This window comes from Melospiza georgiana, chromosome 9 (genome assembly GCF_028018845.1).
Source record: "Melospiza georgiana isolate bMelGeo1 chromosome 9, bMelGeo1.pri, whole genome shotgun sequence".
Taxonomy (NCBI): domain Eukaryota; kingdom Metazoa; phylum Chordata; class Aves; order Passeriformes; family Passerellidae; genus Melospiza; species Melospiza georgiana.
The window spans coordinates 8,337,761-8,362,141 of NC_080438.1; the positions used below are offsets into that span (position 1 = coordinate 8,337,761).

Below are 24,381 nucleotides of genomic sequence, written 5' to 3' on the forward strand. Positions count from 1 at the left end.
TCAACCATCCAGATGTCAGTTTGATGCTCTGGGGTTTTCTTCCTGGAGGAATTCAGTGTATTTATGTCCACATGAGCCACACACACTGTGGGTGTTGCACCCAGAGTGCTGAAGTGTGGCAGAGCTCCTGGTACAGGGAATTACCCAGGAGTGACTGAAGTGCCTCCCCAGGCAGAGTCAGGAGTGAGTATCAAACCTGCTTGTCCCAGGGTGGAGGAAGCAGGGATTCTTACACAGCTGATGGAGACTGAGATGTTGTCTTCAATGCAGTGACAACAAATTATTCTTTTAAAAGTCATGGATAGGATAGAATTTATGGATAGAATTAATTTGCAGATCCTACTCTCTGGGATACTGAATGGACTTTGTGCCTGTTGAGTGTGGAGGATGTCATGGATGCTCAGCAGCTTCCAGGATCAGGCTGGAGAGTCTAAGTGCAAAAAGGGTTTTTAAGAACCAGGAGAAAATCGTCTGAGGTTTGGAGCTCCATTGCAGGGGAATTTTACAGTGGAAAGGTTGGGCTCTCCAAGAGCTTCTGTAAAATAGGGAGAAGGTCAGTTTTTAACTTTTGGGAAGAAGACTGTTTCTAAATACTTGACTGAGCCATTTCCAAATGGGAGACACTGAAAAAACTGAGAGTTGAGCCCTGGTGAACCTCTGCTGGAGAGCTCAGGGTGTGAGCTCTTGGTAAGGAAGAGCTTTGAAGCAGGAATCTCTTGTGCCAACAGCCCCTCTTTGTGGTTTCAGGGCTACTACAAGAGGACCCTGGAGTACCCCCTGATCCGGGAATGGAAGAGGATGGGCTGCTTTGCTGTCCCCATGGTGCATTCCACGTTCCTCATTGATCTGAGGAAGGAGGCCTCTGCCAAGCTGGCCTTCTACCCCCCACACCACGACTACACCTGGAGCTTCGATGACATCATGGTCTTTGCCTTCTCCAGCCGCCAGGCAGGTGTGTCCAGGGCTCCTGCTGGGGAGGGCTCCCTCCTAGAGACACACAGGCCTCCACTGCAGGGGCACAGCCCCAGAGTCCTGGGTGGGCTTCCATGGGGAGTTCAGACCCTGCTCCCTTTCCTCTCTGGGATCTGGGCAGGGGTATCCAGCAGCAGCTGACTGGAAAGGCAGTTTTGGATTGCTGCTTGTTTCCTGGGATGAGGCAATATGTCAGAGACAAAATGTGGGGTTCCACCCTTGGTTGGTGTCACAGCAGGTGAACACAGGGGGGTGCTGGGAGAGTGGAAGGTGGTCTGGGGGTGAGGTATCTAAAGTTACCACTTCCAAAGGATCCATGAGGAAAGGGGTGAGGACAAGGGACTCTTCTTAAACCATAGGATCCTAGAACAGTTCAGGTTAGGAGGGACTTTACAGCTCAACTCATTCCACGCTGTGGGCACAGACACCTTTTCCACTAGACCGGGTTGCTTCAAGCCTCATCTAACCTGGCCTTGGGTACTTCCAGGGAGAGGAAATCTCTGGCTGTTGATGTTTTAAGAGAGCTCCAGGTGTTGCTGGGACATCACTGTCTCTGAAGTGCCTTGTGCTGCTGCTGTTCATGCTTGTGATGAGGATGTTTAGTCCCATTTATTTCTGGAGAGTGGCTCTTGGGGATGTTCTGTTTCCAGCTGTCCAGGCTGCCAGACCTGTGTGTAGCAGTGTCACAGCTGAAGGGGGCTCCCAGGACTGCAGTGGCCATCTGTGTTTTTCCTTGCCTGCTGCATTGAAAAGGGAAAAGTTTGGGGCATTAAAAGGAAAAAGGGATTGGTGAAACCTCAGCAGCACCATGAGTGCCTTCTGTTCAGAAGTGAGTGGTTTGGTGGGGTGAATTATCAAGAAGTTATTCATGAATCCTCTGAGTGATGTGCAGTTGGTGCTCCCTGTCCTCTGCAGAAGATGGAAAGGTAAGGAGAGCAGGAAGGCTCTTGGGAGCAGGCAGGCAGGGAGAAAGCCAAGGGAAGAAGAGTGGCTGCTGTTGTTGTTGTTCTGCAGGCTGAGCCTCCCTTCCCACTGATCCCAGAGCAGCACAGCAGCCACCAGCTGCCTGTAGCTTCCCTTGTAGTGCTGGGTCTGGTTGGCAGCACCAGAAATGATGTTGTTGTCTTGGCAGGGTGAGCAGGGCGTTCTCAGAACCAGCTGTGGGAGGATGAGGAGTGTCAGATAAGATGAATGGTGGAGGAGAGGCAGCAAGAGCTGAGATTGGAGCCCTTGGGAGGCAGAGGTGAGAAGGGAATTGCAGAGCAGCTTCAGGGTCCTGACTTTCAGAGTCAGGCCATGAGTGCAGAAGCACAGAGTGAGACCCCCAAGGCCATTCAGTTCAGTGTTTCCCCAGCACACAAATCCATCACTGAACCGTGTCCCCAAGTGTCACCTCTTGGCTCCAGAGGAGAGCTGAGGTTTAAGTTTGGAGAGCAAAGCAGGCTGCTTAAAATCTACCCCTCCACTCCTTCCCTCTGACAGCTCTCCCAGAAGTGCAGCCTCCAGCCCCTGTGGTAACTGCAGTGCATTAGCTCCAGCTGCTTCAGAAATATTTCAGGGATTCAAACCCATCATTTTTTCCTTCTGTCCTGCAACACCAGCTTTTTCCAGGACTGACCCATGACATGGAAGGCTTTGCTCCAGCTGTCTGGCCTGTTCATCTGCTCAGATTGTTCACTTGTGTCCTGAGCTCAGTCTTGTCACCCAGGATAAAGGGATGACATCCAAGTTCAGAAATGTGAAAAATGTGTGTGCTTTGAGGGAAATTTCTTTTTGGAGTAATTTCACTTACTTTCCCTCAAGTCAGAAATTATACTGGCTTTTGTCCAGGCCAAAAGCTGTGCTTAAAAAATCATCAATTCCCAACAGGCAATGTGCTGCTGGAAGCAGCTGTTCTGTGGTGCTCCAAAGAGCATCCCACCTCAGGGAGAGGACGTGGCCTGTGTGGGAGTGCTGCATGTGAGCAGAGCTGAGTGGGGGGGTTACTGCCAGCACTGCACTCTGCAGAGCCCCTTGCACTCACAGGAGAGCTTTCAGCCAGGTCAGCCTGGAGAAAAGGAGGCTCAGGTGAGACCTTAGAGACCCTTCCAGAGACTAAAGGAGCCTCCAGGAGAGCTGGAGAGGGACTTGGACAAGGGGAATGGCTTCCCACTGCCAGAGGGCAGGGTCAGATGGGATATTGGGAAGGAATTGTTCTCTGTGAGGGTGGGCAGGCCCTGGCACAGGGTGCCCAGAGAAACTGTGGCTGCCCCTGGATGCCTGGAAGTGTCCAAGGCCAGGCTTGGATGGGGCAATGGAAGCTGTCTCTGCCCATGGCAGGGGGTGGCACTGGATGGGCTTTATGGTCCCTTCCAACCCAAACCATTCCATGATTCCTTGATCTCCTGAGCTGCCTTTTAGGCTGGGTCTCTGAAGCCCTTGATCCAGCCAGCAGGAAGGTCTGGTCACAGGGAAATGGGGGCAATTTTGGTTTCTTAACTGTAGCTGTGGTTTTAGGCTGTGACTGTAAATCCTGGACACTGCCTTTAAAGCCCATTAAGAAGAATAATACAAGCCCCTGTAGTTTTTCTATCCCTTGTAGCAATCATTTAATTTTGTTATAAAAACAGAGCTGGAGAGTGAGTTCCCCTCCCTCCTTTATGGGAGCTTTACCATTTTCAAGTGCATTTAATCCCAGACAGAGCAGGAACACTGGTGTGAATCTGTGCAGATTACGTTCAAGGCAGCGGAAGATAAGAGCGGAGATCAGTGAGCCAGATAAGATTAGTTGATTAGATCAGTGCCAAATCCATTCATGTCTGCAGGTAGTAGTTTTTTATTGTGCCATTTACCTAAATTGCAGCTGACAGCTGAATGTGTTTTGGCAAGGAGCATAGCCAGCAATTTACTTGTAGAACTTAAAATGAGAGAAACACCAGATTCATTAGTGCCAACAGTTCCACTCTGCTAAAAATACCATGGATTAGGGGCACTGACAGATGAAAGCATCAGCTCACCAGGTAGTGTCTGCTTTTCATTTATTTCCTCGAGGGAGGGGGCTGGTTAAGCTTGTTTCATTAAAAAGAATTAAAAAAAGAAAGACAAAGGCAGTTTTTGGCCGGTTGCTCGGGTTCTAGCAGCTTTGATTTGGGTTAATTAATAAAGGACCTTACCAGAACTCAATGAAAAACAACGGAAATCCTTCCCTTGGCTTCTCTGGATGTGGCCTTTGAGCATGTTGCCTGATGTGAAAGGCAGAGTTACAGCCAGTGAGCAAATCCTTGTCATCTCAGAGGGAAAAGTGTTCTGCTGATGCTGGAATGTTCCCACTGGGTGAGGCTGTGCCCTGCAAATGCATCCACTCCAAGGACAGGCTTTGCACCTTCTCTCTGTTTCCCACCTTCAACAAGCAGTTGCAAAAGCTTTTGAGTACAAGGGTGTTAATGTTGTCACATCTGTTCTCCTCACTGGTGTCTCACTGGGATTTTCCTTTCATCTTCAGGGCACAGTAAAAATTAGTTCTGGAGAGGAAAGGACTGTGTTTGGTGGTGACTTGGCATTTCAAAGGTTGTTGTTATATGTATTCCTTGAAGCCTTTTGCCAGCACAGGTGAAAATGTATCACCTTTATTTCCTAGCCAAAGCAAAAGGAAGCAGTGATGAAGAACAGAATGGGTTGAGTTAGAAGGGACCTTAAAGATCATCTCATTTCAGGGACACATTCCACTATCCCAGCTTGCTCCAAGCCCCATTCAACCTGGCCTTGGACACTGCCGGGGATCCAGGGGCAGCCACAGCTTCTCTGGGCACCCTGTGCCGGGGCCTGCCCACCCTCACAGGGAACAATTCCTTCCCAATATCCAATCTAAACCCACTCTGTTTCAGTGGGAAGCCACAGCCCCTGCCAGCCCAGGCCCTTGGAGGGTTGGTTAGGCAGCCAGTGGGGATTGGTTTTATGGGAGAGGCCACTTGCTGCCAGCCAGGTGAAACAGAGAGTGGAACTGGAATGATTCTGATTCTTTGCTTATGAGGCAGAACTATTTGGGACTGAGCTCCTGGCACAAGTGTGTTTGTGGCAGTGCAGTGCCCTGGTAGCAGGGCTGATTTCTGCTTCTCTGTGATCCCCAGGAGTCCAGATGTTCATCTGCAACCGTGAGCACTACGGGTTCCTTCCCATGCCCCTGAAGCCGCAGCAGTCGCTGCAGGAGGAAGCTGAGAATTTTGTGCACACCCTGATCGAGGCCATGAGTGAGTTGCTGTGCCCTTGCCATGATAGACCCCCCAGGTTAATGCCTGCAGAGCTCTCCTGCCAGCAGCCCAGCTCTCATTCTCTTGCAAGTCTGCATCCCAACCTGTCTGCTCTAATCTTGTTTTGATACACAGCTTTCAAAATTTTCCACAACTTCTCTACCTAGAGATGTAATTGCTTCATGGTCAGGTCAACTCCATCCACAAAATCCCTCAACTTCCCTAGATCAAATGCATCCTTCATGTGGAAAAGGGTGCTGCATGTCCGTGTTTTATTCTTGCCGTCTGTCTGGCTCATGGCTGCTGGCTCTGGCTGTGCCATGTGGTGCTTCCTGCTGTTCCCATGCTGCAGTGGCTCCTCATCCCGGGATCCCGGGAGGGAGGGAGACACCTTCAGACAGGTCATGTCCACTGCAGGGAGCGCTCGGGGGTGACTCTGGGGTCTCTCCTCTCTTTCAGTCGATCGCCCTCCCGTGGAGCCCTCTCAGTACATCTCTGTGCCCCCGAAGCACCCTGACAAGATGGGCTTTGATGAAGTAAGGAGCCTGCTCTGCTCTTTATTGTCTTGTTTTCTCACTCATCACCTGATCCTTAATATGTCCCTTCCAATATAAACCATGCCATGACATGGGTTTAATCCAGCCAGGAAGAGAAGGCAGAAGTGAGGCTGAAAAACAAGTTAACTCCTCTGTTCTTGTGCTGTTTGCTCTACATCTGATTCTGCAGAGCAGCTTGGCCTCCCTTCCATCTGTGACAGTAATTGGGCCTTTGGTGAAGCTCTCCAGTGGCAGGAGGGAAGGATTTCTCTCACCTGAGAGAGACCCTGGAGAGCTGAGAGCACGTGGGGCATGCAGGCTCACAGCTGAGTTCTGGCCCACCTTGGACACCCCCAGGGATGCAAACCGTGGGAGAGAGCTGGAGAGGGACGTTCCAGGCTCTGCTTGCCTGGTGTCTGTGTTATTCCCAGAGCCAGCAGCCCCTGTGTGTGCAGCTGCAGGGTGGCTCTGGGACTGAGGGAGTTGTGGGGATCAGGGGAGCCTTTGTCTTCTTGCTGTGCCCTGCTCCATCTGTCTGTGGGGCTCCTGAGGCTGAACCCAACCCAGCTGTGTGTCTGTGTTTAAGGCACAGCTGGAACAGTTTTTTTTCCATGTTGTCCTTTGTGGCTGTGCTGTATTTATCCAGTTTATTGTTCTTTAATTTGTACTGAGCTGAAATTCGTTCTGCTCCTTACTGAAATGAGGATTTGCTCTGTGGGCTACAAGGCTGTGCTTGTACCAGCCTGCCTGGGACTAAAAAACATCCCTGAGTCCCTGAGGGTTACCTGCAGTGAGGGCTTCAGTCCTCAGCCCTCCACCAGTCTCCTCAAGGCTTTGGATAGAGCCCTGCCCAGACATCTCTGTTCCCAGCCTTGGCTCTCTGCTCTGGTAGGGATCACAGTGGATTTTCAGTGCCAGAAGTAATCACAAAAATCCTTTCTTTACCATGGCCTTGTACTTGGATGGTGGCCCTGCTGATAATCCTAAATCCAGGCAGTGGCAGTGTTCCCCTAGGATTGATGCTGCCGATGGTCATGTTATTCTGTTTTATACAAACCTAAACATCCTGTGTCTTTGGAAATTACAGACTTGGCTCTAACTGCTCTCTCCTCATTTTCTTCATCCTGAAAGAGCAAGTTTTCTCTGTGAACATCCATAAAAAGTAGTTATTAGAGAAGAAACCTCTACACTTTCAACTCAAAACCAAGCTCAGCTTTTTGACAAATTCTAGACAACCTGGAGTGAACACACACGTGGTATTTTCACAAGACCTGCTTTTCCAGAGGGGCTGCTGGAGAGGGCTGGATCAGGACTTCCCTTCTCCCTCCCTCCCTCCCTCCCAGCTGGGAGTGTGATGTCCTGGTGTCTTTGTGTTCCCCCCAGATTTTCATGATCAACCTGAAGCGCCGCAAGGACCGGCGGGATCGGATGCTGCGGACGCTCTATGAGCAGGAGATTGCAGTGAAGGTAGTGGAGGCTGTGGATGGAAAGTGAGTTTTGGTTGGGCTTGAGGATGTTTTCAGAGTGGGATGTGCTTTACTGCTTCACAGCATCTCCTTGGGTGCCCTGACCTACTCCCAGCAGGGCAGGGTTTGGCTGCAGGGGGAGCTGAGCACCACTCAGATCTCCCTGACCATCTGTCAGGACAATTCTGCTCTGTTTCTTTCCTCCTTTGCCATTAGTCAGTCTCTGGATTTGTGGATATTAGAGGGCTTTTCCAATATTAATAATAATTCTGTTATTCTAAGGTATATTAAGACCTTTTAATAATGAGTAACCAAGGCAGAAATTTTGAGTCTGTGAGTTGCAAAAAGGCCTGAAGGAAAAAGGAGCCCACATACCATCTAGTGGTCTTGGAGACTTGGGATCCTATCAAAGCCTCAGAAAGTTAATCAAAGCCAAGCACCTGGCAAGAGGATTGTCCCACAGGAAGTTTTTGGCAGAGTTAAAGATAATTGATGGTCCCATGAAAAGTCTTTGGCAGAGTTAAGGATACAGTTTATCAGCTTGACTAAGAGATGTAAATCAAGAAGTTAATTTTCCTTTCTGTTTTTGAGCAAAACAAGTGTAGGAATTTCTCAAGGTGTGCCTTTTCCCTGACCATCAGCAGCATTCCCCATGCTGTGCCTGCGTCTGGCTTGAAGTGACTTACTGTTTTGCAATGGTGATAAATACTTTGTGTTTCCCAGAGCACTGAACACGAGTCAGCTGAAAGCTCTCAGCATCGAAATGCTGCCGGGGTACCGGGACCCCTACTCCTCCAGGCCCCTGACCAGAGGAGAGATCGGCTGCTTCCTGAGCCACTACTACATCTGGAAGGAGGTGAGGGCTTTAGGGGGCCTTGAGGGTCCTGCAGGAAGGTGCTGTGTCCTGGTGCACAGCCAGTCCTGGTGCAGAGCACTGGATCCAGCCGAGGTGTCTGGAAGGGTAGGATAGGAGTGATTTCCTTGGATTGCAGGGCTTTTCTTGAATGCAGTGTTCACCTTTCGCACCTCCCCTTTCCTTTTACAATACCTACAGGGGCTCCAAGAGAGCTGGAGAGGGACTTGGAACAAGGGAGGGAGAGACAGTACAAGGGGGAATGGCTTCCCACTGCCAGAGGGCAGGTTAGATGGAATGTTGGGAAGAAGTTCTTCCCTCTGAGGGTACTGAGGCCCTGGCACAGGGTGCCCAGAGAAGCTGTGGCTGCCCCTGGATCCCTGGATGTGTCCAAGGCCAGGTTTGATGGTGCTTGGGGCTACCTGGGACAGTGGAAGGTGTCCTTGCCCATGGCAGGGGTGGAAGGAAATAATCTTTAAGGTCCCTTCCAACCCAAACCATTCAGGGATTCTGTGTTTCATTTGCCCTCAGCTCCAAATAATTTTTATCAGAACACTTTCATGACTGTTTTTGCAGTCCATCCAATATCCTGCTTGGGGCAGGCTTGCTTAGAAGAAAGGCAAGAACGTTCTAAAAAGCAAGTGGGGTTAAGGAAACACTCCTGTTTTTTTCCCTTTATTCTCCATCTGAGCAGGAGCAAGTTCCAGTGGTTTGGCATATAACGTATATGTCACAGAGTGGTTCTCCAGCTTCCTGCCTGCGTGGTCTGGGAGGCATTGGCAGGTCAGGGTGGCCCCAGTGACAGCAGGGCACCCATGGGGGCCACTGAGCTCACGCTGGAGCCCTCGTGTTTCAGGTGGTGAGCAGGGGCCTGGAGAAGACCCTGGTCATTGAGGACGATGTGCGCTTCGAGCACCAGTTCAAGAGGAAGCTCATGAAGCTGATGGACGACATCGAGCAAGCTCAGTTAGACTGGGAGCTGATGTAAGTTCCTGCTCCTCTGGGAGGTCCTGGGCACCTGGGGAGGTTGGCAGCACTGCTGGGGCATGGCAGAGGTGCAGGTTGATGCTGCAGGGCACAGAGTTCTTGGTAGCCCTTCCCACCACGGCAGATCCACCCTCTGGAGCAGCTGTTGCCAGGGCACCATCCCTGCCCGTGGTGTGGACAATGTTGTTTGACTCAGCTGTGCTGGAGATGCTGACAGAGGAACCTGCACAGCTCAGTCCTGAGCCTCAGACTGTGTCATCTTAGCTCCCTTAGGAAGCCTCTCACAGCTGTCCCACCCACTGGATTAAGGCTTGGATAGTGGTGCAGGATGGAAATCTGTGAGCTGGGTCAGGGATTATTCTGGGACTGGCCCTTTGCCCTGGCCTGGCTGGCACAAACAGTCATGTCCTAATTGCTGTGGTGTGATGGTGTTCGCAGGGGTCTTAGGATGAGGGAAAAGATGAGGATCTGACTCCATGTTTCAGAAGGCTTGATTTATTATTTTATGATATATATTATATTGAAACTATACTAAAAGAATAGAAGAAAGGATTTCATCAGAAGGCTAGCTAAGAATAGAAAAAGAAAGAATGATAACAAAGGCTTGTGTCTCAGACAGAGAGTCCAAGCCAGCTGACTGTGATTGGCCATTAATTAGAAACAACCACATGAGACCAATCACAGATGCACCTGTTGCATTCCACAGCAGCAGATAACCATTGATTACATTTTGTTCCTGAGGCCTGTCAGGTTCTCAGGAGAAAAAGTCCTAAGGAAAGGATTTTTCATAAAATGTGTCTGTGACACTATGGATTCACTTTGGTCCCATCTCCTTTTCTGACCCCTGCAGCTACATTGGCCGGAAAAGGATGCAGGTGCAGGAGCCCGAGAGAGCCGTTCCCAATGTCCGGAACCTGGTGGAGGCTGATTACTCCTACTGGACCCTGGGCTACGCCATCTCCTTCCATGGGGCTCAGAAGCTCATTGGGGCTGAGCCCTTCAGCAAGATGCTGCCCGTGGATGAATTCCTGCCCATCATGTACAACAAGCACCCTGTGTAAGTTCCTCTGTGGCTCAGGGGGAGATGGGCTGGATTTTGCTGACTGATCTTAAACCAGGTCTTGTTGGTAGCCTGGTTGGTGGGGGACTCCTTGTGGTGCTTGGTTTTGTCCTCCTGGCACAGAGTGGAATGCCTGGGGCAGGGCTTGTGGGCTGCTTGTCTGAGGCACTTGTCTGTCTCTGGGAGCAGGCTTTGGTTGTACAGGTGTGTGTGGTTGTAAGGACACGGTTCTGGCTGTACCCCAGCACCTCTCCCCACTCCCAGACCAGTCTGCTCCCTGCACTGGCCATGTCTCCCAGGGACAAGCTTGGCACCAGTGAGGTTCCTCTGTTGCTGACGGCGTTTCTCTCCCCCGTAGCACAAAGTACATGGAGTACTACGAGCCCAGAGACTTGAAGGCCTTCTCAGCAGAACCCCTGCTTGTTTACCCCACACACTACACGGGGCAGCCAGGCTACCTCAGCGACACAGAGACCTCCACCATCTGGGACAACGAGACCGTGTCCACAGACTGGGACAGAACACACTCCTGGAAGTCCCGGCAGCAGGGCAAGATCCACAGCGACGCCCAGAACAAGGACGCGCTGCCCTCCCAGCCCTCCCTGGACACGCCGTCAGCCAGGGACGAGCTATGACTGCCCACCTCCCCGGGATTCTACTGACAGCTGAACCTGCCTCACACTTTAGCTTTTCACCCTTGAAAGTTGTAGAGCAGCTCTTCATGTGGTCTCCTTCCCACCACTCCCAAGGGCCGGACACCTGCCCAGGCCACCGAGGACAGGGTGGGGCACCAAGGAGGAAGCAGAACAAGCGTTCCAGATCCAAGCAAAAGCCCTGGCAAGCTTTTGTTAGAAGAAAACCAGCCTGGAATGACATGGTTCCACAGTTCCTCGTGTAGAACACTGTATTTATAAAGATTAATATATAGAGGTGTACAAATGTCAGTGCCTTTCAGAATGGCTGTACCTGGGCTGCTCCCTCACTGTTACTCCTTGTAGGTCTGTAGGCTTTTACCGCCCTGTTTGCTGAGCATCTGGGGGATTTGGGTTTGTTTTCCAAAGGGATCTCTATCAGAATCAAGATGTTTCCCCAAAGTGTTCAGTGCAGGAGAGCAGTGCTCCTCTGTCGTGTCCTCTCCCCATCACACTCCTGTACCAAAACCAGTGCTGGCTTCCCATCAGCTCATTTTTAATCTTGCTGCATCCCATCTAAACAGGCCTCTGGATCCAGAACAGATGTCTTGGAATGTCTGAAGTCATGGAAGCCATGCAAGTGGAAGTAGCTGGATTTATTTATCTCTGCATTGCCTGAAGGGAATGCAGGCAGAGCTGGTCCATGTCACATCCTGCTTCACCCCTGCCTCAACTTAGTCCTTCAGGAAAACAAAACCCCATGACCTATTTGCAGGCCTGTTTATTCAGGCCATAAGAGCAAGTGTAGAAGTTTTGGGAACTTAAAATGTAAGAAGTTAGGTTACAAACTCTCCTTCTAAAACCAAAAGAACCTACAGCAATGTAACTCTCTCAACAGCCCGATAGAATTGTGTGTCACAGGACGGAAGGGCGACTTGCCTGGATATTTTTTCATGTGAGGAGTGAACTTTTCTGTGTTTTGGATGAGTTCTGACATTTTTGCTGTTGGCTCACATGCCAGCAGGATATGGTGTTTATTTTTTTTAAAAAAAACCTTTCTCAGAGGCCAGGTGATCATGGACTGTACTGGCAGAGACCCCAAGCTTCTGGGTAGCAGGAGGATTCCCTCCTGGAATTGCTATCCGGGGGCTCACCTGCTGGCAGATCTGTGCATTGAGTATGTATGGCTGGGGTTTTGGTTTTAATTTTTGTTTGTTTTGAATAATTACTGATCAATGTTGTGCTTTCTGCTGCAGAAGACATGTTATTACCTGTCAGCCGGTCTGATAATACATAGAACCTGGTGCAAGATGAGCAGCTCTGTGTGTTCTTCATTGTGTGGGAGAGTCCTGGAAGGGTTTGGGTTGTGGAAGGCACCTCTGAAGGTCCCACAGTCCAACCCTCTGCCATGGGCAGGGACACCTTTCATTACACCAGGTTGCTCCAAGCCCCCTCCAGCCTGACCCTGGATATTTCTGGAGGTTAATGGAAGTCCAGCTCAAGGGATTCCCGGCCCTGTCCCTCTGCAGGTTGTGATTCTGGAAGCCAAGTTCCTGCTGGTGTCCATGTGGGAGCAGATGCCCACAATACCTGGTGAGTATGGATGCTGCCCCATGGGCCCACACACAGCCTCGGTCATTCCTGCCTCACATTGCCTCTTGCTTCCTCTGCAGGTCTCTTGCTTTATGAGCCCACATGGCCTGTGTGAAGGACGCTGGAAATCTTCATCCCCTCCACCCCAGCACCAGGCCTTGGATCTCCTCCTCTGGAGTGGAATTTTTCCAGTTACAGCCTCATCTCAAGCATGACCAGTGTGTGAGATGAGGCCAGAGTCGTTCATGATACCCCCTCCATGCTGGCCACAGCTCCGGTGAGTATTGTTCCTCTTCCACAGGTTAACCTCCTGTCAATGGACCAATCCATTGGTTCTCTTTCAAGGGTCAGGTTCCCTCCATTCAACAATAAAGTGTTCTTCATTATCTTGTTGACGTGTACAACCAAGGGGCAAATGTGGCAGTGCCTTAGACAGGTCCCTGACACAATTTTGTTGGTTTTTTTTACTCAGCTAATGGGTTTCAGAACTGAGCAGGAGCACCATCTTTGAACCAGCCTTCTGGCAGCTTCTTCACAAGGCAGGCTGTGGTGGCAGGCCCTAAAAATGGTTAATTGCAGTAGGGACTGCTTGGAACCCACCAGCTTGGTCTTTGCTGTGGGCTAAGGATGGAAAAGTGCTGTTGTGCTCTCAATATGGCATGTGAAATTCCAAGTTCACCAATGGATTGTATTGATCCTGAAGGAAATGGAGTGAGGTCCTGGTGTTGGGTTTTGTGGCCTGAGGTAGTTCAAAAATGAGATTCAGGTGCTTTTTGTTGTGTCTTCCTTAGTGTAAGATGAGAGGGCCAGGGCAGCTGTAGTTCAGGGTCTGAGTGTGAGACTTGTGGGCAGCTTTAGGAGCCTCCCCTCATGCTCAAGTGATTTGTGAGACAGCAGAAAGGGGCTGTAGTGAGTAAACTGTTAATCTGAATGTTGGTATTGTGTGCAGGGAGGGGAAAACACAACAAAGATTGGGAGAGCAGGAGGAAAAACACACAGTAGGGAGAAATGGATACACTCAAAGGCACTTCTTTTGTATCATCTGGCCTCAGAAGTCATTCAGTGGCTCAAAAGAGAATAATTTCATGCAGAAGACATAAAACTGGTCTGCAATCTTAATTACCCAGTTATGGAAATCTTTAAGCTGAAACCTCAGGAAATTGCACAAAATATCCCTGTCTCTCAGAGGCTGCTGTGTGCATGGCTGATGGGCTGGAAGGGCTTTGGTCCTTTGGAGAGGCTGAAGAAAGTGACAGCAAGGGAAGTGCTGTGAGGTGGTTTTACACATCTGACATGCACTAATAATAGGAAATTGACCGATTCCAGGCAAATATTAATGAAAAACAATTTATATACTTATCATATAAAGATTATAGGTAAGCAGTTAAAAACATAACATATATAAACATTTGCAAAGTGTAATTTTAAAATCCAGAACATTTATGTTTCAGCTTAACACTGCCATACACCCTCTGAGTGAGCAGTACTATATACAGTAGGAGCTATGCTATGTACACAAGGAACTGCACTGTACAGACCCCAAAAACAGAGAAAACTGAACTTCTAGTTTGCCCCAACTCTGGGCAAAGGTTAAGGCTCAGTAACAACCCCCCTCTGTCACCCTATAACAAACAACTGGAATTCATAAATTGTTCAGGCTGTGACCTACACCAGGCTTGTGGGACCTGCTGTAGGACTCTTGCATGTAGAGCAGACCTACAGTTGGTCTGTTTTACCTACCTGTAAACAGAAGTGGTAAATCCAAATGTAGTGTAAAACTTAACCTGAGCCCAGTGCTGCAAATTAGTGCCACAGAACTGGGGGTAAAAGGCCCAGGCATGGATAAAACTAATGATCCTTAAGAATCCTATAAGCTGTTTGTTTGGATAATAGCTCCTAGATCTGTGCAGGGATGCACAGTGCTACCAGCAGAACCAGAAATACTCTGTGTATTTCATGTGTCTCAAACCAGGGCTGCTTACAATCCAATGTCTTACTTATGGCTTTTGAAGAGGTTCAGATTTCAGTTCCAGCAGAGGAATTGCACATTGGGAGGACATCCATCCATCACATGGGAGTGCACACAGAAGGCATCAGGTTCTGGTCCATGGCTTAACCAAGTCCAAGGGAAACAACCCTGTTGTGACATTCAGACCTCCATCCAACACAAAGTAGTGTTTGTCCCATTCATGAAGTTCATGCAAAGGCAAGTGCAGTTCATTCATTTTACAGTTCTTTGGAAACAAGATCCAAAATGGGTCATTCTCTGGTATAGAACAAGTGCAAAAAATTCTCAGCTGGTTCAGGCAGACATACTCAGAACTTGCTTCAGTTCTATAAAAATAAGTTCAGATGATCTTTTTCTGTATAATACTGGCATGAAGGAGACCCTTTTCTCACAGAGATGGCTCATGGCATGTCCTCAAGACAAATGCAGCAGCCTTGGAGCCTTTGCACCAGGGCTGCCCATTGCTCCCATTGCACATTTTCAGCAGAGGATTCTGACAGATTCCCTGTGACCCGGGAGGGCAGTGCAGGTGCAGCCTCAGCCCAGCAGCTCTGCCCTCTTCCTCAGGATGAAGTCGAAGTTGACGTGGCTGTTCATGCCGTAGAACACGTTGGCATCACGGGGGAACACCAGCTCTGCACAACAGGGCCACAGCAGAGTTAGAGGGGAGGGGGCACAGCAGCAGCAAAACTGAGACAGGACAGGCAGCAGGACAGTGTGGGCAGGGCCAGCTCCCTGTTCTGCCACAGCAGCATTTGGAGCAGGGGGAAAGGGAGTATGCTCAGCCTGGCAGAGGCCCTGGCAGACTCTCAGAGAAGGCTGAAGGTGGGTGGGATCCAAGGGCCTGGTGCCAGGAAGGCAGAACATCACCCCCACCCAAAATCCTGTGGTCACCCCATGGCTGCAAGGCACACATGGAGTCAGCCTGGCAGCCCAGGAGCTGGCTGTGCCTGTGGGAAGGGGGCTGTGCTGACAGAAACCACTCCTGAGCAGCCAGGGGGTTCTCACTGGCAGCTGTGACCCATCAACAGCATTTCTAATGCTTCCCGTTTTACTCTTCCCTTTGAAATCCAACAGAACTTTGCAGGCAGCAGCAGAGTTCTGCTTCCCTACCTTTGTCCTCAGAGATGACCTGCACAAGCTCATAATCTTCAACTGCATCAGGCTCCAGGTTGTGCTTCAGCAAGGCTCGCTGGGTGACATCGGGGATTCTGTCTTGGTTGGTTATCTGCAAAGATAAGGTGCAATGAGAGATTCTTCTCATTCACTCTTGTCATTTAGTAGTTAGTAAAAACCTAACTGCTTGTTCTTGGAAGAGATGTCAGAGAACTGAAAGCACAGGTCAGTAACAAAGGGGCAGGTGCTGACAGACACTAGACTTAGCGGTTTTGACATTTGGAGGTGGTGGCTTTTTAGTTCAAGCTGACTCAGGTACAGTACTGGTGAGACAGCAGTAGATGCCAGTGTCTGCTCCCTCTGAGAGACCTCACTCTCACCAGCCACTGAAGCCCCTGTGAAGAGCTGCCCCAGCTGCTGTTGCAGCCTCCTGCTCCAAGTGCTCCCTTGGACATCCTGCAAAGCCTTCTGGCCTTGTAGCTGGATTTGCTGTGTGCTGTGCAAGTGCATCTGGAGCAGACAACCAGCTCCTCCAGAGCCTCCTGCAGTCTCACCAGCAGCCAAATCCATCAGGCCCTCAGGGAACAACTTGCTGGATTTGGGGAAGTGAGACCATTAAAATCAGGAACTAAAGATGCTGAGAACTATCACGCTTTTGTTTCCGCCCCAGCTGAGCTAAGCCACGTCACCCATGGTCCAGCACCGGTGGCATTGCTGGGATATGTCTGTGGAATAAGCAGAGAGGGAAATGCCTGAATTCTGGGGCTGCTGGTCTGGCAAGAGGAGGGAGATTGTCCCTTCTTCACTGGGAAAAGCTGTGGAATTAAAGGGCATGTCAGCTCCCTGTTTCCAGAAACCAGCTCCTGGGGAAAGTTGCTCCAGGGAAAACATACCAGCTTATGTCAAAACCTCAATGTGCTCACAGTGCTTCACCTGGACCTTTCTGATAAAACACAAACTCCCATTTCCAGACCAGAAACTTCCCTAAAGCTGTTTCAAGACATCTAATTCCTAGCAGGCTCCATTCTGCATGGCACCATGTGCCATTTTCCCATTCCAGCCAGGTTTGATGAGCCAGTTCAGTGAAGGGGGCCTCTCAGAAGGCAGTGCTGGGTTCAGCCACCCGCCATGGGCACAGGGGCCGAGCCCAGAGCTGTGGCACTCACCAGGATGCTCTTGTAGATGCTGTCCTGGAGCCCGTCCATGCTGACGCGGATGATGCAGGAGCCCTCGCTCTGCCGGTTGTACACGGGCAGCGCTCTGGGGGCACTGCCCAGCACCGAGCCTGAGTCCCTGCAGGGCATGGAGCCACTGTCCAGGCCTGAGCCAGCGTCACACACGGAGCCCTTGCTGCAGCCTGAGCCCTTGTCAGAGCTGATGGAGCCCTTGTCAGAGTCATAGCCCTTGTCAGAGCCCACAGAGCTCTTGTCGTCATTGGAGGCCAGCAGGAATGAGGGTAAGGATGACACCCCTGAGGAAGGCGTGCTCATGGAAGAGTCAGGAGAACAGGAGGATAAGGAGTAGCCAGAGATCTGCACAACAGAAAGGAAAGTGCTGTCACAAAGGGGACGCATTCAGTGTGTGTGGCTGTGTCATTGTGCCAGAGGAACAGGAGAATGCAGAAGGCACAGATAAAACCTCAGTCACCCACACTGCTCAGCCTGCTGAACTGAGAACTGAACTTCACTTGATGGATTCTAGCATTTTAGTGACAGTTTCTGTCCTGCTGGGGATGCTCTGGCCTCGCAGTAAGAGCAGCCCAGGAGGTGGCAGCAGATCCAAGGAACAGGATGAGGCTGTGGGCAGCCAGCCATGAACTGGGACCAGAGGGTGTCCCAGGCATTCCTGCTCCAGGGGAGAGCCCTTATACAAGTGAAAATGCACACACCCCCTCCTCTCTGCCTTCTCCTTGAAACTGCCCCCTTCCTTCCCCTGCTCAGCGTTTGCCTTTCCCTCCCTCTGCCTTGCTCAAAATCTTCCTGACAGAACAAACCCACTGTAAAGGACAACACAGAACACTGTGAAAGAGCCCCGACTGGATTACTTCCATTTTTACACATTTCTCTCTCCATTTCACTAAAACCAATGCTTTAGTCAAGACCAAGAGCCCTGGGCCTGCCTGCAGCATGCAGAGGCCCCAGGTGTACCTTTTTCAGAGGGTCCTCAGGACTGGAGACAGGAGTGACACACACATCCTCAGTTTCAGAATGGTTAAACTCACACGATGAAACACTGGCTGAATCCGTGCTCTCCCCAGAGCTCCCTCCTGCAGGAGAGCTCTTCAGGGGTTGTTCTTTGGGTGGCGTGAACACATCAGTGCCCAGAAAAAGTCTAGGATAGAAAGAAAGAAAGCATAAAAGCCAGTAAGTGAGAGCTGGGCTGAGCAAAGCTGTCCCTTGGTTCAGAGCTCTTACATTCTGGAGATTTTTCCTCTCTGGTGTGGCCTGTTGTCATTTCCTTTGTGGTGTTTATAGTTTGTCCAGAGGCTTTATTACAGGCTAACACAACACCTTCCTGACCCAGAGTGCCCACAGCTGCAAGGCCACAACCAGCTCATGCCCCACTAGAACAACACTCTCCTTCCATCTCTTCACATTTTCAGGCTCATTTAGCAGAAAAAAGGGCTTCAAAGGACAAATTCACCCCCCTGCCAATTCCTGCCCTCTATTAAGGTGCCACAGGTACCAGGTTCTCACAATAAGGGGATCATAAAGTGTAAATTAAAGGCACTCCCTCTCCAAGACTCATTTCTAAATGCAGGTCAAGTGGCTTGAAAGGAATGTCAAAGAGAACAAGCTGGTCTGACCCACCAAGAGGAGCAGGGAGCATCAGCATGCAGTTACTGATTTAATACACCTTAAAGAGGTGTCACTGACTGCTTTTCTACAGCATTCATTAGCAAAACACATTCAGAGTGCAGACAGTTTTACTTCAGTCTTTGAGCTCTGCTTTATTCCATGCAGCTTTCCCTGCATTCCTGCTAGCCTCTTGTTTCCCATGTCCAGCTGCATGATGGCCCTGTTCCTGTCTGAATCTTTGTCGTATTACACCAAATTGGACCATGTCCTCATGATTTTTTTTTTCCTTCTCCAGCTGGTTGTTTCCACTATCAAATACCTCTTTGCTAACCTTAATTTTCATATTAAAATCCTGTAAGGAAATTTTGCATGTCTACAGCAATTTAGACTAATAATAGACCAGACTTCATCCTCCTTTACTCTGTTTTCCTGCTGTATTCAGCAAAGTTATTACACAACAGGTACTGAATTATAATCCATCACTAAAAATGGTTTCTTTTTTTGACACCATAGGAAGGATTCTTTATTCTAGTCTCTTCTAGCTTTAGTAATCCTCATGACTGCTTCTAGCAACACAAAGGGATAGCTTCAGCCACAAGGCTGCATTTCTCCTTAAAGCAATGCAGAGTTGTGGATCCCCAGCCAGGTTCTGCAGCTGATTAAATGAGCACTATTTGAGTTATCCAGGTCCCTATTCCCACCCCAAAACCCCTCTGCCCCATCATACTCACGTGCTGATCCTCTTCACCATGCTTTTCTGGGATTTGGGAGACAGGATGTTGGTATCAGCAGCTGCTTCAGCCTCACGGGAGAGTTTGTAACTGCAGGGCAGAGGCCAGCAGGTGAATATTTGCAGACAATGTCATTAAGTTGTACAATGTTATTCAGTTGTACAATTCTCCTTGAAACTGCCCCCTTCTTTATTAGCTGTTATTTAGCTGTACAATGTTATTCAGTTGTACAATGTCATTTAGTTGTACAATGTTATTTAGTTGTACATCTCACGGCAGCAACATTCAAGAAATCCCAGTCCTTCAGTTATTCTCACCTCACAGAAGGTTGCAGCACCACAAAGGGGAACACTGCTCTGCCTGCACTTTACCAGGGCCAAGGGGATATTTCACCCCCTTGTAACAGGTTTTAAAACTCCCCAGTGTTTGCATGTCCCTGCCCAGGTGTGGGGGGTGAGAACAGAGGTTTTCCAGCTGCACTGAGCACCCACCTCTCCTCCTCTGTTAAGTGTCGCTGCCTCCTGAACCACTGGATGAATTTTTGGTCTGGTATCAGGCAATAGCTGTTGCATGAAGATTGCAGGAGCTTGATCTGGGCAATGACTTCAAATTCCTAAGAAAATAAATAATCAGATAGAAAGTCTAATTAGAGAACAAGATTATATTCATTCATACAACAAGGGATCCAGGACAAACTTAGCTTGATGTGAAGTTCAGTTTCAGTTGAGTAACTATTTCAAGAACCAGTTTTCTAACAATAAAGTGGGATTTTTTTCCCTAGGATCCATAATGTGCACTCAGACTTGCTCCAGAGGAATGTAAAATGCTGCCCTTAAGGCATGTGACCAGAGTGTGCTGCTCTTCTGTAACTGCACTCATACACACCCTGCCAGAATAACCCTGGGTTGTTCAGGGCAGGTCACTGAGCAGTTCAGGGCAGGAAATGGCTCCATCTCAGCCAAGGCCAGGTCTGCTTTCAACCCTAGGATGGAGATCTGGCCTGACTTCATTCAGCCCAAGGTAACCCCAGCACCTTTACTCCTACAGGACATTACTTATCTCTGACCAACAAGGATCAGGCCAAAGGGACAGACTGACAGCCTCCTCTGTACCTGGCTTGCTCTCTGCAGACTTTCACCTGCAAAAGTGAAAGGTTTCCTGCAGGAGAAGGAGCATATTTACTAACTGTGTGTTCTGGAAAGCAAAGGTCTCCTGCCACCAGGTCTGGTTCAGCTGCTAAAGACAAATGCCCTTGGCCAGAGGGCATCAATAAACCAAAAACCACAGAACATTCAACCTACCCTTCGTCTCTTCTCAAAATTGATCAGGCCACCCTGTTGGAAGGAAAGAGAAGGGATCAGAGAAGAGCCAGACTTGTACCTTGAGATAAATGCACAAAAATTCACACAAGTTCCAGTTAATAACACTGCATATTGCTTCCCTTTTCTTTTTGTAAACAGATTTTAAGAGCTGCAGAAGGAGAGGATGCAGAACCATGTAAACTCAGTTGGGAAGGCAGGGAGGGTATTTAGAGTTCCAAAAAATTGCCCCAAATTACCTCAACATAGTCCTGAAGGGCTGTGTCAAGCATGATGAGATCAGTCAGGAAGGTGCCAAGGTAAGGGACCGTGCCTTGCATCACTCCCTGCAAGTGAGCAGAGCAATGCTGGATTAACTGACTGAAAAATGAGAATAATTACAATTCCAGAACACCCCTGTGTAAGAAAATGAGATTAAAGTAATCTGCTTAACCAAGCATCAGTCCTATAATTATGTTTTCTTTCATTACATCATTTTCATTAGATAATATAGAATTTAAATCCAATTCCATTGAGACCAGGATGCTCTCACAGGTATTAGCCAGTGGTTTGGCATTACAGTATGGCCATTGATTCCCAACAGTGGGTCCCCAGGAAACCCTGCCTTTGGGAGGAGCACTGAGGACCAGGACAGGGTCCCTCTGTCACCTGCTGCAGGAGGAGGAGCAGGGGAATGGTTGTGGCCAGCCTGTGTGAGCAGCTTCTGCTTCATCCCTGTGCATTTTTACCAGAGATGTGTGATTATACCTTGTGATAGTGAAGTCAAGTCAAGCCACCATTTTTTTTTTCTCTCCAAGAAGTGACATCTTCCCCAGCCATCCACTGCATTTTAATGCTAATTAGTCACACTTTAAACTTCTAGACTGCCAGCATTTGCAGAGTTCAGGCTGGCTCTACACTTGCAAAGGAAACACTTGTTTCTACCATCCAGAAGTATCCATATTTTTCCCAGTCAAACAACTACACAGACAAAAATCATATTCAGCACTTTTGACTCTCTATTCCAGATTTCTCTCTCCCTGTCCTTTTAAATCTTTGCCAGCTTTGAGACAAAAACCATTTTCACCAGCAGCTGGATGCCAGACACATTTTACAAAGCAATCTCTGTAGAAGCCTGTGCAATTTTCAAGCTGGTATATCAGAAGCTTCATCAGCATGTTTGAAAGTAAATGACACTTCTGCTCTGCCAGAGCTAATTCTCTTTATCACAAGAACTCCAGTATTTACAGCAGCACATGTTTCACTACATGGAAATTGCATTTCTCCCTAAAGTTTAACAAGAGTAGATAATGGAACTCCTTCTTGTAGGACTGAAAAAGAGAGCTGGAAGTGATGACCACATGTTTATATTCATCAATCCCCTCCTGCCCAGTCTGGTGAAGACTTTTCTGGATTTTGCTTCTTGTAGAATTGACCAATTAGGTTAATCATGTTACCATTCAAAAAAGAGAGGAAAACCCCCAAACACACCTTGTTTTTTTGAAGTTGCAGTCGTTTCTGTGACTTTTTCTGATTTTCTTTCTCACTGCTGTCCAGATTTGCAAATTTGGATGTTGCTTCCTGTGAGGTGATAAAGCATTAAAGGCAATTAATGAAGGATTCAAGTGGTAAACTGCAAACTGCATGCATGCAAAATAGTAAGTACATTTAGCCAGACAGGTTAAGCCAGCAAAAAATACTTGCTGTGCAGACACATGTGTGTCTACATACATGTTGATTTCCTGGGACTTGGATGCTGGTTGGGAATTTTGGACAAAAATCACCCAAGATGACTGTGAGGGAATTTTTCTGCAGAATGGCTTTGGCCAAAGCCAAGTGCTGCTGAAAATCTCATGGGAGTGTAAATCAGAGAAGCTCGGACATACTTCAGGTGTCCAGATGCTCTATCCCAACACTCCTGACATGAGGAATTCTAGTTAATTCCCTCATCAGGCCTGCTACAAGTAAACATCTCCATCTTTGTAATGCTTGGTTGTTTTTCTTATGCTGCAACACCAGCATCCAGTGACTGTGGTTTACTGACTAATCCAAAACCATGCAGGAAATTAAAGGAACAGGTTTCCATCCCCACAGCTCCAGCTTTCATATGAATGGATGAGATATTTCACCATAGTTCTTTAAACCTTTATTTCCCTGGATGCACAGGGGATGTTGGAGTTATGTGTTTCTTACAGTGGTTGTGCAGATGTGTCACAAATCACTATCAATGTCTGTTCAGGAGGAGAGAACACTGCTCCCTTTCCATGCCACCCCACCTGTTTCCAATGGCATTTTGTTTGCTCCACACTTGGATTTGCAGGATGGACAGGCAAGGTCCAACATGGCTTCCCTTACAGGGGCTATTTACAGTGAAGGAAAACTAAGCCTTTGAGGATTCAGTGGATATTAATCCTCCAAATGGTCCAAGATGAAAAGTAGGGGAGAGGTTCTAGCTATTCTGAGGGATTTTTCTCCTCTCACTGCTTCCAAAATGTTTTTAAAATCTGCTTAGGGCAGCTGGAGGGTGATTTACTGGGAGCCAGAGGTCTAGGCTCAGTCTGAGTTGTTTTGTCTTTTAATATTTAGTTAATCAGGCTGTTTTGAACACACATTTTCCCTCTATGCTTATTATGGTCTCACCTGCTTTAAAAATTACCTACAGATGTTGATAAATGGATGATAAACAAAACAGACTGACAGATATGAGTGTGTTCACCCACCATTCCTGAGCAAAACACAGAGTTTCTGATCCCAAGGCAAGGGGCTGAGGGACAGATGCCAGACTGGCTGGACAGAACTGCCAAAGAATGAACTGCTTAGTGAGTTTATAGGAACTTTTTTATGCAGATGGAAAAAACCTGCCACAAACATTCCTTAGCTTTTGCCGAACACAGCCCTTCCCTGCCATTCTTCCTCACCCCTTTCAGGCTCCTGAGCTTACTGGGGTTCACTCAGGAGAGTGCAAGAGTCAAACTGCTCCACACAGAGCCTGCTTTGTTGTCCATCTGGCCACACACAGAACAGGAAGCTTGTTCCTTCAGAATTCCCAGCCCTGCTTTGTAGTTCTGAGAAAGGTACAGGATAATGGGACAAACATCTTGGACTGATTCCTCAGCTGAAGGTGTGGCACTGCTCCAGTGACCTCCTGGGCTGAGGGGCTGCTGTCCACCCAGATCCTGCTGCCAGAGCCTGCTGGCTGTGGCTATCCAGGCTAAAGCTACTGATTCTTCCAGGAACAAGGAAATCAACTCTCAGCCCAGCAAGAAGTTCAGGTTCTACAGCCTGCTCTTCCCTAAACACCAGGGAAGGTCCTTGAAGAAGAGATGAGCTTTGGCAGCCTGTTTCAAAAAGGGTTAAACCTCCGATTTCACTGAGATCACAAGTTCTGAACTCACACCAGTTCTCACCTTCATCAGCAGCTCCCTACTTGTCAGGTAATTGTCATGGTCTGAGAAGATCTCTGACAACTCTTCATACATCAGCAGGATGTCCCTGCACAGGGGAAGATAATGTCATTTATGTCATTAGCAAGCACTCTAAAATCCAATCAAGTTTCTGCTTGTTTCTCATCAATCATTAGCAGTTCTACTTATAAAAGATAACAGCACCAAAATGCACCCAGTGAGATGCTGCACATCTCCTGGGAGCCTTGGTGGGACATTCTGGTGCTTCCAGCAAAGTTCAGCCTCATCTGACAGCAAAGAAACACCAGCAGCAGCCCCTGGGCAGGGCTTTGAACTGTCAGTGCAGTGTGAGAATGGGTCAGGGGATACAAAGGAACAGAAAAACCCAAGTTTTTGTCCTATTCCATGTATTCTGGAAAGCTGGAAGCAAATAAGTGCAGGAGTAGTTTTTTGCCCAAGACAAGATAGGCAATATTTTGATCAGAAACACAGGGCAGTAGAAGGAAAATCCGACTTCCTTGGAGAGGAAATACAGAAGGATTCTGCCTGGCAGAGGGATACTTTAATTTATCAAAGGCAAAGAAATCTGATTTCCCCAAAATGAATGAGCAGAACACCATCTTTTCTAGACAGCAACTTCTGGCATCTGTGGGGCAGGCAGTAAATATAATCACAATAAAGTGAAGAAATATTTTCTCCCC

General features: G+C 48.6%; 2 protein-coding genes across 2 annotated transcripts in view; one reads left to right on the forward strand and one right to left on the reverse strand.

Annotated features, from left to right (window-relative positions):
* Nucleotides 1-12,046, forward strand: part of COLGALT2 (collagen beta(1-O)galactosyltransferase 2) — a 46,948-nt gene extending 34,902 nt beyond the window's left edge. Inside the window, exons 5-12 of the mRNA XM_058030533.1 lie at nt 748-952; nt 5,079-5,198; nt 5,658-5,734; nt 7,118-7,224; nt 7,924-8,056; nt 8,910-9,037; nt 9,891-10,097; nt 10,459-12,046. Coding sequence (XP_057886516.1) covers nt 748-952; nt 5,079-5,198; nt 5,658-5,734; nt 7,118-7,224; nt 7,924-8,056; nt 8,910-9,037; nt 9,891-10,097; nt 10,459-10,735 — 1,254 coding nt within the window. The 3' untranslated portion in view covers nt 10,736-12,046. The remainder of the gene's footprint in view (nt 1-747; nt 953-5,078; nt 5,199-5,657; nt 5,735-7,117; nt 7,225-7,923; nt 8,057-8,909; nt 9,038-9,890; nt 10,098-10,458) is intronic.
* A 1,618-nt stretch (nt 12,047-13,664) lies between these two features.
* The window catches only part of RGL1 (ral guanine nucleotide dissociation stimulator like 1), a 52,214-nt gene continuing 41,497 nt past the window's right edge, over nt 13,665-24,381 (reverse strand). The window contains exons 9-18 of the mRNA XM_058030474.1: nt 23,684-23,768; nt 21,768-21,857; nt 20,537-20,623; nt 20,280-20,312; nt 19,470-19,591; nt 18,979-19,068; nt 17,597-17,780; nt 16,616-16,981; nt 15,447-15,561; nt 13,665-14,968 (exon numbers count right to left, since the gene is read on the reverse strand). Of these exons, the coding sequence (XP_057886457.1) occupies nt 14,871-14,968; nt 15,447-15,561; nt 16,616-16,981; nt 17,597-17,780; nt 18,979-19,068; nt 19,470-19,591; nt 20,280-20,312; nt 20,537-20,623; nt 21,768-21,857; nt 23,684-23,768 (1,270 nt within the window). The 3' untranslated portion in view covers nt 13,665-14,870. The remainder of the gene's footprint in view (nt 14,969-15,446; nt 15,562-16,615; nt 16,982-17,596; nt 17,781-18,978; nt 19,069-19,469; nt 19,592-20,279; nt 20,313-20,536; nt 20,624-21,767; nt 21,858-23,683; nt 23,769-24,381) is intronic.